Raw genomic sequence first — 15595 nt, 5'->3', positions numbered from 1 at the left:
CTACCCTAGCTTTTTAGATGGTCTATTTCTCCAGTTGGTCAAGGTCACTTTTAGTTCAATTCCAGTATTCTGAGTTTAGCCAGTTAGTCACCCCTCCCAGCTTAGTGTCAACTGCAGACTTTTTAACATTTATATTCTCAGTCCTACTTCCTGGGTCACTGACAACACATAAGCTAATCCTCTGGTCTGCCTGCCCTGCCCTGAATATGATCGGTCTGGCCTGCCTGGAGCCTGACCGCACTGGGTGACTGCTCACTTACTGGCCCTCTTGCTCTGTTCTCAATCAGGTCCTTCATCGAGATCTCCAACAACTGCCTGTCCAAAGCCCAGCTGGCTGAGGTAGTGGAGTCCATGTTCCGAGAATCTGGCTTCCAAGACAAGGAGGAGCTGACCTGGGAGGACTTCCACTTCATGCTGAGGGACCACGATAGCGAGCTCCGCTTCACTCAGCTTTGTGTGAAAGGTAAAGGATGAGGAGAGAAGGAAGCAGAAGGAATCATCATCATCATGATAACAGCTAGCATTGGGGCAGCTGGGTTGCTCAGTGGTTTGAGAGCCAGAACTAAAAACAGGAAATCCCCGGTTCAACCCTGGTCTCAGAAACTTCTTAGCTGTGTGACCCTGGGCAAGTCACTCAACCCAATTGCCTAGTCCTTACTGCTATTCCGCCTTGAAACCAATATACAATATTGACTCTAAGATGGAAATTAAGGTTTAAAAAATAATAATAATAGCTAACATTTATATGGCACTTCCTATAAGGCAGATACTCTGTTAAGTATTTTACAAGCATTCTCTCATTTGATCCTCAAAAAATTCTGGGAGGTGAGTGTTATTATCTCTATTTACAGGTGAGGAAACTGAGGCAGGCAGTGGTTAAGTGACTTGCTCAGGGTCTATAGTTAGTGAGTATTTAATGCCTTATTTGAACTCAGGTCTTCTTTTTCTTTTTTTTTTTTTGGAAAAATTTATTTAATTAGTTCATTTAGAATATTTTCCCATGGTTATAAGAATCATGTTCTTTCCCTCCTCTCCTAACCCCCTCCCATAGTTGACATGAAATTCCACTGGGTTTTACATGTGTCCTTGATCAAAACCTATTTCCATATTATTGATATTTGCACTGGGGCAATCATTTAGATCTACATCTCCAATCATATCCCCATCAACCCCATGTGATCAAGCAGTTGTTTTTCTTCTGTGTTTCTACTCCCACAGTTCTTCCTCTGAATGTGGATAGTGTTCTTTCTCATAAATCCCTCAAAATTGTCCTGGATTATTGCATTGTTCCTAGTAGAGAAGTCCATGACATTTGATTGTACCACAGTGTATCAGTCTCTGTGTATAATGTTCTCCTGCTTCTGCTCTTTTCACTCTGCATCAATTCCTGGAGATTATTCCAGTTCCCATGGAATTCTGCTTGTTCATTGTTCCTTTGAGCACAATAGTATCCCATCACCAACATGTACCACAATTTGTTCATCCATTCCCCAATTGAAGGGCATCCCCTCATTTTCTGATTTTTTGCCACCACAAAGGGTGGGGCTATAAATATTTTTGTACAAGTCTTTTTTTTATTATCTCTTTGGGGTACATGAACTCAGATCTTCTTGTCTTCTGACACTCTATCCCCAGTACCATCTCGTGACCCTTTGAGGACAAGAGACCTAAGGAGAAAATGGTCATGCAAGGGATGCAACTAAGATCTCTCTTGTATTTTTGTATACACGCACACACATACCTAAATTATGCATAATTTAGGTATGTGTGTGTGTATGCATATGTGTAAGTGTGTATTGCATGGAAAAATATTGGATTTGAAATGGGAAGACTTGGGCTCAAATGCTTTTTTTTCTACTTCACCCACATGACATTGGGAGTGATGCCATGGAGGGTCACTTAGGACATGACTGGTAAGAGGATTATAGGGCAAATAGAAGACTAAGAGAGAAAACTTTGGCTTGGGTCAGGATTGGTTTGGGGGGCATAGAAGTGAGGGGACTCTACTCTCTAGAACCCAGGTTTTTTTTAATTGTCTAGAGTGATTTAAAAATAGATATATTCTTACAGGATTCATTTTTTCTCCCTCTCCTTTTCCCTCCTGCCTCCCAGAGTCAACAAACAATTCCTCTGGGTTATACATGTGTTATCATTTGATACCTATTTCCATATTATTCGTTTTTGCAATAGAGCAACTTTTGAAACCAAAACCCCAAATCATGGACCCATATAAACAAATGATAAGTCATATGTTTTTCTTCTGTGTTTCTGCTCCCACAATTCATTCTCTTGATGCGGATAGTAGTCTTTCTCATAAATCCCTCAGGATTGTCCTGGATTATTTCATTGCTACTAGTAGAGAAGTCCATTACATTTAATTGTGCCACAATGTTTCACTTTCTGAGTACAATATTCTCCTGGTTCTACTCATTTCACTCCGCATCAGTTCATGGAGGTTCTTCCAGTAGAACCCAGGTTCTTAACCTCTGTTTGTGCCATTGACTCTTCTGGCAGTTTGGGAAAGTCTATGGACTCCTTCTCAGAAAGATGCCTTTAAAATGCATAAAATAAAATACCTAGGATGGCAAGGGAAACCAATTATGCTAAATATAGTTACCAAAATATTAAAATCATGTTCTTGGTGTTCATGTTAAGAATGCCTGCTTAAAGTAAGAGATTTAGACATGGCCAGGTTACAGGCAACAGAGAAAGTAGTTAGGTGGAGACAGTGCTGTGAATATGAGTCAGGAAAACATGAGTACAAATCCTGATTCATCTACACTTACTAGTTGTGTGACCCCCACCCCTACCAAAGTCTCACTTTACCTTGACCTTAGTTTCCTTATCTATAAAGTGGTGATAATAATAGTACTTATCAACCTATGATGAAAAATGCTATCTACTTCCAGAGAAAGAACTTATAGAATCTGAATGCAGATTGAAGCATATTATTCTTTAACTTTTTAAAAAACTTTTCTATTTTCTTTCACAACATGACTAATATGGAAAAATAATAATGTCTACTGCACAAAAATGTGAGGATAAAATGAGATATATTAAATGATTCATTTTGTATTTATTATTAACATTAAATATTAAAGTGCTTTGCAAACCATAAAGCACCATAAAAATGCCCATCTTCATTATTATCATTAGAGAATGACCTACCCTAGAACTCCAGGAAATGCTGTCGGTAGTGCAGTGCTTAGTGTGCATGACATAGAGTCAGGAAGACCTGAGTTCAAATCTTACTGACAATAGAGGAGCAGCTAAGTGGTCCAGTGGATAAAGAGCCAGGTCTGGAGAGAGGAGGTCCTGGATTCAAATCAGGATTCAGACACTTCCTAGCTATGTGGCATGCTTTTACATATGTACACATATAAAAATGTATATTTATGTACGTATATAAAATGGCAAGAGAGATCTTGGTTACATGCTTTGTATGACCATTTTCTCCTTAGGTCTCTTGAAAGAGTAGCTAGGTGATACTGGGGATAGAGTGTCAGGAGACAAGACAACCTGATTTCAAATTAGGCTTTAGATACTTACTAGGTATGTGTCTGTGGACAAGTTGCTTAACCTCTGCCTACCTCAGCCAGTTTCCTCATCTATAAAGCCACTTAACCCCAGTTGCCCAGCCTTTACTACTCTTCTGCCTTGGAACCAATACTTAGTATTGATTCTAAGATAGAAGGTAAGGATATTAAAAAAATATGGACCTCAGACACTTAGTAGCTATGTGATCTTGGGCAAGTCACTTAACCCTATTTGTCTTAGTTTCCTCTTCTGTAAAATGAGCTGGAGAAGGAAATGGCAAAACACTCTATCTCTGCCAAGAAAACCTCAAATGGGGTCAAATTTCTCTTTCTGGAGTTTTGTTCAGTCATTTTTCAGTTGGTCACAACGTGAGTCCAGTAGAAAAAAATCCTCCCCTGGCTACTTATCCCCATCTGTCTTGGTCTGAGCCCCAGGGAAACGTGTTCATTTGCTTGTTTTCCTCCCCAGGTGTTCCAGATATCTTTAAGCAGAATATCAGCAACCGAGTTTCTTTTATCAACAAAAAACGGACAGGAGGGTGAGCAAGGGACCAGGGCTATGGGATGTCACTAATGCTGGGCACAATGATCTTTCCCGAACTACCACCTCCAGTTTCTTCACTGCATAGGAAAGTGCAGACAGCTAAATCACCCCTTAGGGAAGCAGCAAGATTGTATCCCTTTTCAGGTCCCCACCACTATATAGCCTCCATCCATAGGATTTAGAGTTGGAAGAGAATGACATCTTTGATCATATAATCCATTACCTTTATTTTGTAGATGAAGAATTGACTTGTTCAACGTTAAGGCAGGGTGGTAGAAGGCACTGGCTTTGAAGACAAAAGACCTGGGTTCAAGTCCTAGCTCTCTCTCACCTGTGCCTGATGTTCTCTGAACCCCAGGTTCCTCATGTGTAAAATGAGGTTGGACCTTTAGACCCCTTCTAGCTCTAAAAGTCATGATGCTATGATCACTCAGGTGGCAGAATTCAAACCCAGATCTCTTGATTCCAAATTTAGGACTCTGTTCCCTACTCTCAACTGTCTCCAGGTCTAATTGAAAGGTCTGCTTATTTATCCCCCCCCTCACCCATCCTCCAGGATAATGCTGGAGCCATCTCTTACTGGCTCCGAGAGCCAGTTGTTAAATTTTCAGTATGAGCATTTATATATCAAGGAAATCAACAAACTACAAATTATGGCTTGGTTTATTGTTTTGTTGGTTATCTGGACCTAAAAAAATGTTAATAATGCAGACTAAGCTTAAAAGTATGTCAAGCTACATTTTTCCCCTGGAGAGCCAATTGGGAAACATTTGCCAGCACACCATTCCAACCCACCCCCATCCCTTCTTAAACATTTATCTCTTTCATTATTACAAGATCAAGGAGATGGATGGGATCATGGCAGAAAAGAGGAGCAGTAATCCAAATTCATTTATATATTGTCTCTCCCACTTTCAAATTTCTGATCAGAACTTGGAATCAGGGCCAGAGTTGATGTAAGATTATTCCTTCCCTCCTCCTCCTTCATTCCCATCCTAACCCTATCCTGCTCAGGTCTCTAAAAGACAGATAAAGGGGGGTAAAAAAATATATATATATATATTTTAATAATATATAAATATATATATATATGTATAATGTGTATAGTATACATCTCTATTATATATATTTATATACATTATATGTATAATATATCTATATTATATAGTAATATATGTATACATATATATCTCCCTTTTTTCTTTTCACAGCATGAATACCAATGGAGTTGAGATTTTATCCTCGGAGACCTCAGACCCTGGCAGCACTGGGACAAGGAATAGGTTTGTCAAGAAGTAAGTCTTGGAACCTTCAACTGGAGACAGAGCTCTTGAGCCTCGAACAACTTACCCGTGTGTGTGTGTGTGTGTGTGTGTGTGTGTGTGTGTGTGTGTATGTGTGTGTGTGTGTGTGTATGTGTGTGTGTGTGTGTGTGTGTGTGTGTGTGTGTAAATCCATGCTGGAAGGATTTGAATCAATGGCTTTGAAAGTTGAATTCTCTCTATCTTTTCCTTGGCTAATGAAGAACTGCCTTGGGAATCACTCTCTTTGAGAACTGATCCCTAGGAAACGTTCAAGGGACTACCTAAAACTCTACTTATTCTGTTATAATCAGCTTTTGTGAGCTCCCCTCATAACCAAACATGTCCTCCTGCCCAAAGGAATCCATTTCAAAAATCAGATCCATTCCCAGATCTGGTAATACATCATTGGCTCCCAAATCTTGGGAAAGAGAATAGTGTCAGGAAGTACATATTTTGAAGAAGATAAAGGGAAGGAAGCTCAGAAAGTCAGTTGTCAGATTTTTTAAATAGCCAAAGGGTAAAGGAAGGATTAAGAATCTGAAATAAGGGGGCAGCTGGGTGGCTCTGTGGATTGAGAGCCAGGCCTAGAGATGGGAAGTCCTGGGTTCAAATCTGAATTCAGACACTTCCCAGCTGTGTGACCCTGGGCAAGTCACTTGACCCCCATTGCCAAGCCCTTACCACTCTTATGCCTTGGAACCAATACACAGTATTGATTCCAAGGCTGAAGGTAAGGGTTTAAAAAAAGAAGAATCTGAAACAAGATGGAGTAACCTGTAAATGATTGGAGTGATAGAAAGATGGCAGTCAGCCTGAAAAAGAAAACTTTCTCCATGCCTTCATCTCTCCCTGGTCCCTAAAAACCTGACCTCAAGGGAATGGGCACTGGAAACAAAGTGTTATCTGTGCTTTTACTGGGGATAGTTTGTGTGAAATCAGGGCAGTCCCTTCACCACTTACACTTGGGTCATGGGCCAAGGTTATATCATCTTTGCCTTGCCTTTGGGGGTAGAGGGGTGTCTCTCATGCCTGGATTGTTCTTTCTCCTCATCTCTCTTTGCTTTTAGGAACCCCTAGTGTCTTTCAAAGCTCCATTTCAATGCTCCATCTTACATGAGGCCTTCTCTGAACTCCCCATAACTGCTAGTGCATTCTCTTTCCTCTCAAAATATTGTGTATTTATTTTATATATTTACTTTTAAGTATATTTTAATGGATATCTTTTGTCTTTATACCAGTGAAATTTTTCCCATTCCTACTACTTCCCAGAGTCCACCTTTATTACAAAGAATGTCTCTTATATTTACTTCTGTGCGTAAATGTTGTCTCCCCTGATTCATTATAAACTCCTTGAGGGTAGGAATGGTTTCATTTTTGTCTCTGAATCATTTTTACCTAGGAACTAATTGATTGATTGACTGATTGACATTCTCCCAGGGTAACCACTCGTGCACCCAGGCTATATACAGAGGCCCAAAGGGAAAAGCTTCCTGGAAGCCAGTTTTCTCAGAAGCTGAAGCAATTTAAGCGTTTTGTGGAGAATTATCGGCGACATATTGTCTGTGTGGCTATCTTCTCTGCCATCTGTGCTGGTCTGTTTGCAGAGCGGGCTTACTGTAAGTGTCTCTAGGGTCTGAGAGTTGGGAGAGGGGGAAGGAAGGGAATAGCATCTAAGCCCATGTTGGTGAACCTATGGCAGGGAGGGAGCTGCTCTTTTCTCCCTTTCTACTGCACCCGAGGACATTCCTCACTTCACCAGTCCAATGGGAGCGTTTCCTCCCTTCGCTCTCTCGGGTAAGGGGGAGGCTCGCATGCAGTCTGAGGGTGCAGTTTGGGCACTTTGATTCTAAAAGGTTCACCATCACTAACCTAGCTATTCCAATCCAAGAAAAAGAGTCTCTCCATGAAAATAAGGCACCAGAAAAGAGAATTTGACCCAAACTCCTTTCAAACTTCACCAGACTGTACAATCTGACACAGGAAAATAGGAATCAGTCCATAGACATTTATTAAATACCTACTAAAGATTTGGCACCATGCTAACTATCTAGAAATAAAAACACAGAAATGAAAGTCAGCCATCAAATCTCAGGAAAACAGTATATATGGTTAAGTATATACAAACACATAAAACAATTAAGGATAACAAGGGGAAGGGAGAAGGAAAGAGTTAATTAAAGGGAAAAGAAAGATCTCATACTCAAATCTGGGCTCAGATACTTCCTAGTTGTGTGACCCTGGGCAAGTCCCAGTTGTCTAGCCTTTACCACTCTTCTGCCTTGGAACCAATACTTAGTATAGATTCTTAAAGGAAAGGTAAAGTTTTGTTTTTTAAGAAAAAAGAAAGAATGTAATATCTTGTGGAGGAGATGGTATTTTGAGCTGAACTTGGAAGGTAATTGGGCATCTAAGAAGGAGAGGCAAAGGGATGGGAATTCATTTCAGGCATGGGGAAGTATTTGGAGTGAGGAAATGGAGTATTGGGTGTGAGAAACAGCAAGTAGTTTAGTTTGGTGGGAACAAAGAGTGGCTGAAGAATGATGAGAAATAAATCTGGAAAGGGAAGATGGAACCAGATCAGAGAGGATTATCAATGCCAAATAGAGGTGTTTGTATGTTATCCTAAGATCAAAAGGGAGTCCCTGAGACTTCTTGATCAGGGGAGTGTCATCATCAGACTAGATCTTTGGAATATCACCCTAAATCAAACCCAAAAGTTTTGCCTCCATTATAATTCCTTCCATATCTATGGTGTTATGATAACAGGGTCCTGTCCATGACAAGGCCTTACTCCCCAGGAGCCCTTTGTTTCTGAGCTTCTATGGCTTGAACCCTGACCCAAATACATCCACTCTAATTCTGTCTCTAACTCTTTACCTCAGATTATGCCTTTGCCTCACCAAGCTCGGGCATCTCACAGACTACACTTGTTGGTCTCATCATCTCCCGGGGCACAGCAGCCAGTGTTTCCTTCATGTTCTCCTACATCCTGCTCACCATGTGCCGAAACCTCATCACCTTTCTACGGGAGACCTTCCTCAACCGTTATGTGCCCTTTGATGCTGCAGTGGACTTCCACCGATGGGTTGCCATGGCAGCTCTCATCCTAGCTAGTAAGTGACCCACGAAGATGTTCAGAAACCCTCATCCCCATTCCTTCTTCTTCTTTCACTCATTCAAGCCTCTGCTTTGGGTCTCAGCTGTGGTATCATCAACCTCAAACTGAGATGACTTCCTCAACTCACTCTTTTCAGCCACAAAGATGTCATAGGGAGAGGAGAAAAGATGATAAAATTTTATAGGATCACAGATTTAGCTCTAGAAGGGACTTTGGAAGCATTTGGGGGCAGCTAGATATCACAGTAGATAAGGCAGCAGACCTGGAGTCTGGAGGACCTGGGTTCAAATTTAGCCTTCGATACTCTCTAGCTGTGTGACCCTGGACAAGTCACTTAACCTTGATTGCTTAGCTATTGCCACTATGTTGTCTTAGAATTGATACTAAGAAAGAAGGAGAAAGAGAAGGAGGCAGAGGAGAAGAAAGAAGAGGAGGAGGAGGAGAAGAGGAAGAAGGAGGAGGATGAGGAGGAAGGCAATAACATTTATGCTAACAATATCACTTTACAAATTAATGAAGTGAGGCATAAAGAAGTTAAATGATGCCCAACTAGTAAGTCTTTGAGGATGGATTTGCACCCAAGTCCAGGACTGAATTCATTACTCCTCACTGCTCTCCTGCCTATGTCTCTAGAATATATGGGCTCTCTCTCTGTGTCACTGATTGATCTTGTCTTTTTCTTTCTTAATCTTCCTATTTCTCGGGCTTAATCCTTCTTTCACTTTCTCAGTCTCATTTCCCCTTCTATGCCTCGATTCCTGAGTAACCATATGTCTGTCTCTTGCAGTTTTGCACAGTGCTGGCCATGTGGTCAACGTCTTCATCTTCTCCATCAGTCCACTCAGTGTGCTCTCATGCATCTTCCCAAATGTCTTTGTGAACAATGGGTCAGTACAGATAAAAATAAGTCCAAGGGTCAAATGGAAATCATAATAAGAGGCTATGAGACAATGTACTCTTGGTAGTTTCTGGAGGTAGGAGAGACAGAGAATAGAAATGGCTCTAGAATCTCTACCTATCTGTCCAAACAGCTTTTTGGAGCTCACTGACTTCCTGGGGAACTATGCCAAGAAGTGTCTGAGGAGTAACTCAGTGGGACTACAACTTGCTTCAAGTGGGAACAGCTGTGTTTCTCTGGGCTGGGGGGCTAGCAATGTTTTTTTTTTGTGTGTGTGGTGGTTTTTTACCCCTGGAGCAGAGTTGGAGAAGCTCCTTTTCTGGTTCTCTTTGGAGCCAGAGGAAGAAAGCCGTGGGAATGTGGCAGATTCTATCTTGTCTTTTGGATTTATCACGTCTCTGCCTGAGCATAGCTACCCAACACTCAACCTGGGCCAGTCTGGGGTAGGGCCAGTTACTCTGCATCCTATTCCTCCACTCCATCCATCTCTCTCTCTAAATTACTTATAGGACAAGCAAAGGCTATGGGATGGAAAGAGAAGAGAGAGAGAGAAACAGAAACAGAGACAGAGAGATGTTGAGGCACTATTTCATTCCTTGAAGAGATCAGCATCTTTCTAGGCTAGGGAAAGGTGATCCTCTATGGAAGGAAAGGGTCCAGTATTTAAAGTTAAGTCTCTCTTTACCCATCAGGTCCCAGCTGCCCCAGAAGTTCTACTGGTGGTTCTTCGAGACCGTCCCAGGTAAAGAGTAGGGTGGAGAGGGATGTGTGAACCTCAATTTTACTATTTGTAAAGTGAAGGAGTTGAACTAGTGAACTTCTAAGAGTCCCTTCCAATCCTAACATTCTGTGATTCTATTATTTTTCTCTTTGTGTTTCTCAGTGTCTACAATCATAAGAGAGAAAGTTAATGGCATCTTCAAATGTCTATTCTTCCATTTGAGGACACAAACTCACTTATTCATTTCAATGGGAGTAGAACAACTAAAGTCTAGTCCTTCCCATGGTCCACCTGGCTATCTGTATAGAGTATACTCTGGGGTCTTGGAAGGAATAAGCTAGCCAGCAGAGTATATTTATTGAGGAAGGGAATTCTTTCTCTACTCAATAGGAGACAAGATAAGGAAAGCCCAGTCACAAAGATAAGGGCAAGGTTACTTCTGTGGACTGATCATTTCCATTTCCCTAGGCATGACAGGAGTGCTTCTTCTAGTGGTTCTGGCAATCATGTATGTCTTTGCCTCCCATCACTTCCGGCGACGAAGTTTCCGGGGCTTCTGGCTGACCCATCATCTTTACATCCTGCTGTACATCCTGGTGAGGGGTGACATGATGGAGGCAGGGTCTAAGTGAAAGAAATGAGTGTCCCAGAAGAAGAAGAGAATGAATGGACAAAGGGACTTGTTACATTCAGGCTCTGGTTGTGGTGGAACCTAGAAATTCAGGAGTCTTCTTGCTTGAAATCAGTCCTCAACTCAACCCTGAACACCCTGGAAGGGGCCTTGTATGAGAGTAGAGTAGGGAAAGAGCTGGGGGATTCCACTGGGTCTGAACTACCCTAATGGGCTTTGTTTTCTAGCTCATCATCCACGGCAGCTATGCTCTGATCCAGTTGCCCCGTTTCCACATTTACTTCCTGATTCCTGCTCTAATTTATGGTGGGGACAAGTTGGTGAGCTTAAGCCGGAAGAAGGTGGAGATCAGTGTGGTGAAGGCTGAACTGTTGCCCTCAGGTATGGGGCTCTGCCTAGGCATGAGACCTTATCAGCATAGTACAGGGGTGAACTGCTAGAGGACCATGGAAGTGGGATCTTATGGAATCACAGAGACCCATGAGTCAAGCTTCTCTACTGTGGTCCCTGAATTGTGTTTGTTGTGTTTTTCCTAATGGAATTAAGCTTATATTTGTGCCAGGGAGAAAATAATTGATAAAAATTGATATTGAAATAATATATGGAGAAAACTAGGAAAGGGAACAACTGACATGTCTGAATCAGTCAACTGGTCTCCATAATTGAATGTTTACTCTGTGCCAAGATCTGAGGATAAAAAGAAAGACAAAAATCATCCTGCCCATAAGGAGCTTACCTTCTATCAGGAAGACAACATATAAGATATATGATAGGGCCCCTGTATTCCTCCTTTTATCACCTCCACATACATGTTGGGTAACAGACAAGATGATGAGATCATCCAGAGAGAACTCTTTATCTCTCAAGAGTATGAGATTCCCCTGGTCTAGGGGTTCAGCCTCAGGAATCTAGAACTAAAAGGCGGTAGTGTCTGAGCTAAGTGGGAAGAGGACTTGAGAGAACAGGGAGCATGGAAGCTCTAGAATTGGCAAATAGCTGGGTTCTGGGTCATGCTATTAGATGTGAGCTCCTTGAGGCAAGGGACTATTTTGCCTTCATATCTCACAGGGACTTACACAGAGCTTGGCACAGGGAAGGTAACTAAATATCTTTTGATTAGTTGATTGATTGGTTAAATTGATTGGGTAAAATTCATTGATTAGTTGATTGATTGATTGGGTAAATTGCTCAGGAAAGGGCAAACCAACATGACTGCTTACTTCCCTGGCCAACTCTTGCCCTAATATTTCTCTGGAACCCCAAGAAAGACCTTCATGGTTCATAGGGATAGGAAAAGATCACTGCCAGCATTCATCTTTGAGAGAAATTCCCAAGAATGCCTTCTGATCTTGTTCAAACTAGTTCTTTGATCAATGTTTGTTGAATTATAATAACATTTTCCCTCTTTCCTGTTCCCTCTCTCAATAGGTGTGACCCACCTGGAGTTCCAGCGGCCCCATGGCTTTGAATACAAGTCAGGGCAATGGGTTCGTATTGCCTGCTTGTCCCTGGGTACCACAGAGTACCATCCCTTCACACTCACCTCTGCACCCCATGAGGACACACTCAGTCTGCACATCAGAGCTGTGGGACCTTGGACCACACGACTTAGAGAGATCTATTCACTTCCACCAGGCAACAGCTGTACCATATATCCTAAGGTATCTCCCCTTCCTAACTCTGGGGGCTAGAAATGCCAAATATTTTCAGGATCCCTTCAGCATAACCTGGGGTTAATGATAGTAGATTCCCCAAAATTTACTTCTGACTTAAGTCCAAAGCCAACAGCTCCAAATGTTCTAAGATTTTCCTTATACTCCCTACTCCCTGGTAGACAAAGAGGAAGCAAGAGTGCTTCATTAGAAGTCAACCATTATTCACTCACTGCATTCTCTTCCCTTTCCCATTTCTCACCTTCCTCTTCCTTCTGGCAGTTGTACCTGGATGGCCCATTTGGAGAAGGCCACCAAGAATGGCATAAATTTGAGGTATCCGTGCTAGTGGGTGGGGGCATTGGGGTTACTCCCTTTGCCTCCATTCTCAAAGACCTGGTCTTCAAGTCATCAGTCAATAGCCAACTGCTCTGCAAGAAGGTGAGTCTCTTACTAATCCCACATAGGCTGGAGGAGAGATAATTATTCCCTTATGCTGATTTGGGGGTGACAAGGTAGCTGCCTTGGTTAATTGTAGTGAATTTACATTTTTCAATTCAATTCAATAAACATTTTTAAAGCACCAAGAAAGGACACAAAGACTAAAGTCTACATTTATCTGGAATATTAAGGAGAAAGCCCTGAGGGTGGAAAGGAGGATACATACCATTAGGGACTTCTCTGGGATTGACATCTATTAGCTAGGCACTTCCTCTTCACTTATTTGCTATGGGAGACTACTGGGGAATCTGAGGGAGGTGTTTTGGGTGCTAATTGGAGGATCCTAATCTTGAGGTCCCCTTGAATACCACATTCATCACCTCAATATGACTTTGGTTTCTCAAGATCTACTTCATCTGGGTAACAAGGACTCAAAGGCAGTTTGAGTGGTTGGCAGATATCATCCGAGAGGTGGAGGAGAATGACCTTCAGGAGCTGGTGTCTGTGCACATCTACATCACCCAACTGGCTGAGAAGTTTGACCTTAGGACCACCATGTTGGTGAGGGCTGGCTGGAGTTCAAATCTGCACAGCCTTGACTCTAGCTTCACTTCCTTTTCCAACCCTCTCTCTTCCCCTACCTCTTTGCCCTTCCCTCCAACCTCAGTTTCTTCATCTTGAGCTTTGTGCTCTATCTTTGGGTGTAACCTAAGTATCTCTCTTTCTCTTCTCAGTACATCTGTGAGCGACACTTCCAGAAGGTGCTGAACCGCAGTCTTTTCACTGGCCTGCGCTCCATCACTCACTTTGGTCGTCCCCCCTTTGGCCCCTTCTTCAGCTCCCTCCAGGAGGTCCACCCAGAGGTTAGTTGCTAGTACTGGGGAGCAAACCCCTTTCTATTCTGATCTCTTGAGTTATTGTCAGATAGAGATTTCTTGGGTCCCACTTGTATAGAGTGAAGTCTACAGTTTGGAATTCCTACTACTACTCTCTACCTCTACCCCACTTTGACTCTCTATGTCTAGGGTCAGGGTCCCATTCCCTCTGTACTATAGTATCAGCCCTGGGTAGCCATTTCTTTCCTGGGGATTCTGTACTTCTAAGCCTGTGTTTCTTTGTCTCCTCCAAACTACCTCTAGGTTCGGAAAATTGGGGTGTTTAGCTGTGGTCCCCCTGGCATGACCAAGAATGTGGAAAAAGCCTGTCAACTCATCAACCGACAAGACCAGGCTCACTTTATACACCATTATGAGAACTTCTGAGCAGCTCTATTTGGGTCCTGGAGATCATGGAAAACTTCATGAAGGAGGGCCCTGGCCCCAATCCCACCATGCTGATATACATACATACATATATATATGTATGTATATATACCATCTTCATTCCATGTTTTTGTGTTCTATCTTTACCTGAAGACCTGGAACTTCAACTCCAGTTCCTACCCTGAGCCACTTGGCCTTCATCTGATCAGTGAATATTCAACATAACTATCAAACCCAGACCCTCTCTGCTGCTAGGCCATCTTCAGGCCATCAGTGCATGTATATAGCACTCTTTTCCTACCTCCTCCCCATTATTTCTCCCTCATTTTCCTCTGGTTGAAATAAAATTAAAATTACTATTCCTGGAAAGGATGGATAAATTAGTTGCCCTATGGCTTCATTTAACATTCCTGTGATTTCCTTAACTCAAACACCCACCCTGTCTACCACTCCCCTATGGATGTTTTTTTCCCCTCTTAAAATGTAAGCCACTTGAGGGCAAGGACTGTTTTGGGTTTTGTATTTATATCCCCAGTGCTTAGCACAAGTCCTAGGACATAAGTTCTTAATAAATTTTTTTTTGTTCATTCAAAGAGGTCGCATTTGATCTGGTCCTTGACAAATAGGGCTTTGACAAATAATAAGAAGAACTGTCTTAAATATTTTCCCTTCTATAGGGCAGATTGTCCTCTGCCCATTCTCTCCCAACAGCTTGTCTTTCTGAATGACTTGAACACTGGGTGGGAAGGGGAACCTCATCCTTCCAGAGTTCCATCTGGAGAGCTAGACATCCCCTTTATAAAATTGTTTCTCTGTATCTTCTATAATGATGCCCCCAAAGTGCCTATTCTTATAATCAAAATGAGGTAGACTAAGGTACAAAGTTCTAAGCACAATCAATTTATTAGTAAAGCCTGATTTTACCTGTAAATGTTATCTTAGCTTCTCCAGCTAAGCTAAGAGCCCTAGGGACACTTCTCTTTTACAGTTTTTTGAAGTACAGAACAAAGAACAAGATTTCATAGGTGGGGTACAAGTTATGATTACTTAAAAGAGCTAAGACTTCATGAATGATGAAATCAGTATAATTGGTTACAGAGTTGAGGTGTGGGGAACAATAGAATTAGTTGGAAATCAGGAATGAGAAGCTAGAAATACCCCCCCCCCCCAATGACTAAGAAATACTCCTTGTTTGAGTCTACCTGCAAGATTAGATATAATGGACCAGAATTCTTTGGTTAACAAACCAGACATCCCTGATGGATAGTGTAGTGATGCAAAGATACTAGATCAGACTCCCTGGTGTCTACTTGCCTCCTTTAAGGATAACACATTTCCTTGAGGCAAGAATAGAACAGTGATTAGCAGAACAGAATTTCTAAGCTTAACTCATTATGATTCAGCTGAATTTCTGAACTAAGTTCAGAGACAAAGAACCATGATTTGGACAGCAACTCGTCTTCTAATTCTAGAACTAATGTTCTTTCT

At 41.9% G+C, this 15595-nt stretch overlaps 1 protein-coding gene across 1 annotated transcript in view; it reads left to right on the top strand.

The window, feature by feature from the left end:
* The window catches only part of LOC100012658 (dual oxidase 2), a 30535-nt gene extending 15876 nt beyond the window's left edge, over window positions 1-14659 (top strand). Inside the window, exons 19-32 of the mRNA XM_056816020.1 lie at window positions 288-463; window positions 4006-4075; window positions 5292-5375; window positions 6822-7000; window positions 8267-8497; window positions 9290-9389; window positions 10093-10142; window positions 10590-10717; window positions 10980-11133; window positions 12181-12413; window positions 12687-12845; window positions 13251-13406; window positions 13580-13708; window positions 13985-14659. Coding sequence (XP_056671998.1) covers window positions 288-463; window positions 4006-4075; window positions 5292-5375; window positions 6822-7000; window positions 8267-8497; window positions 9290-9389; window positions 10093-10142; window positions 10590-10717; window positions 10980-11133; window positions 12181-12413; window positions 12687-12845; window positions 13251-13406; window positions 13580-13708; window positions 13985-14107 — 1972 coding nt within the window. The 3' untranslated portion in view covers window positions 14108-14659. The remainder of the gene's footprint in view (window positions 1-287; window positions 464-4005; window positions 4076-5291; window positions 5376-6821; window positions 7001-8266; window positions 8498-9289; window positions 9390-10092; window positions 10143-10589; window positions 10718-10979; window positions 11134-12180; window positions 12414-12686; window positions 12846-13250; window positions 13407-13579; window positions 13709-13984) is intronic.
* Window positions 14660-15595: the final 936 nt, after the last annotated feature.

Source organism: Monodelphis domestica, chromosome 1 (assembly GCF_027887165.1).
Source record: "Monodelphis domestica isolate mMonDom1 chromosome 1, mMonDom1.pri, whole genome shotgun sequence".
NCBI lineage: Eukaryota > Metazoa > Chordata > Mammalia > Didelphimorphia > Didelphidae > Monodelphis > Monodelphis domestica.
This window is presented reverse-complemented; position numbering and strand designations above follow the sequence as displayed.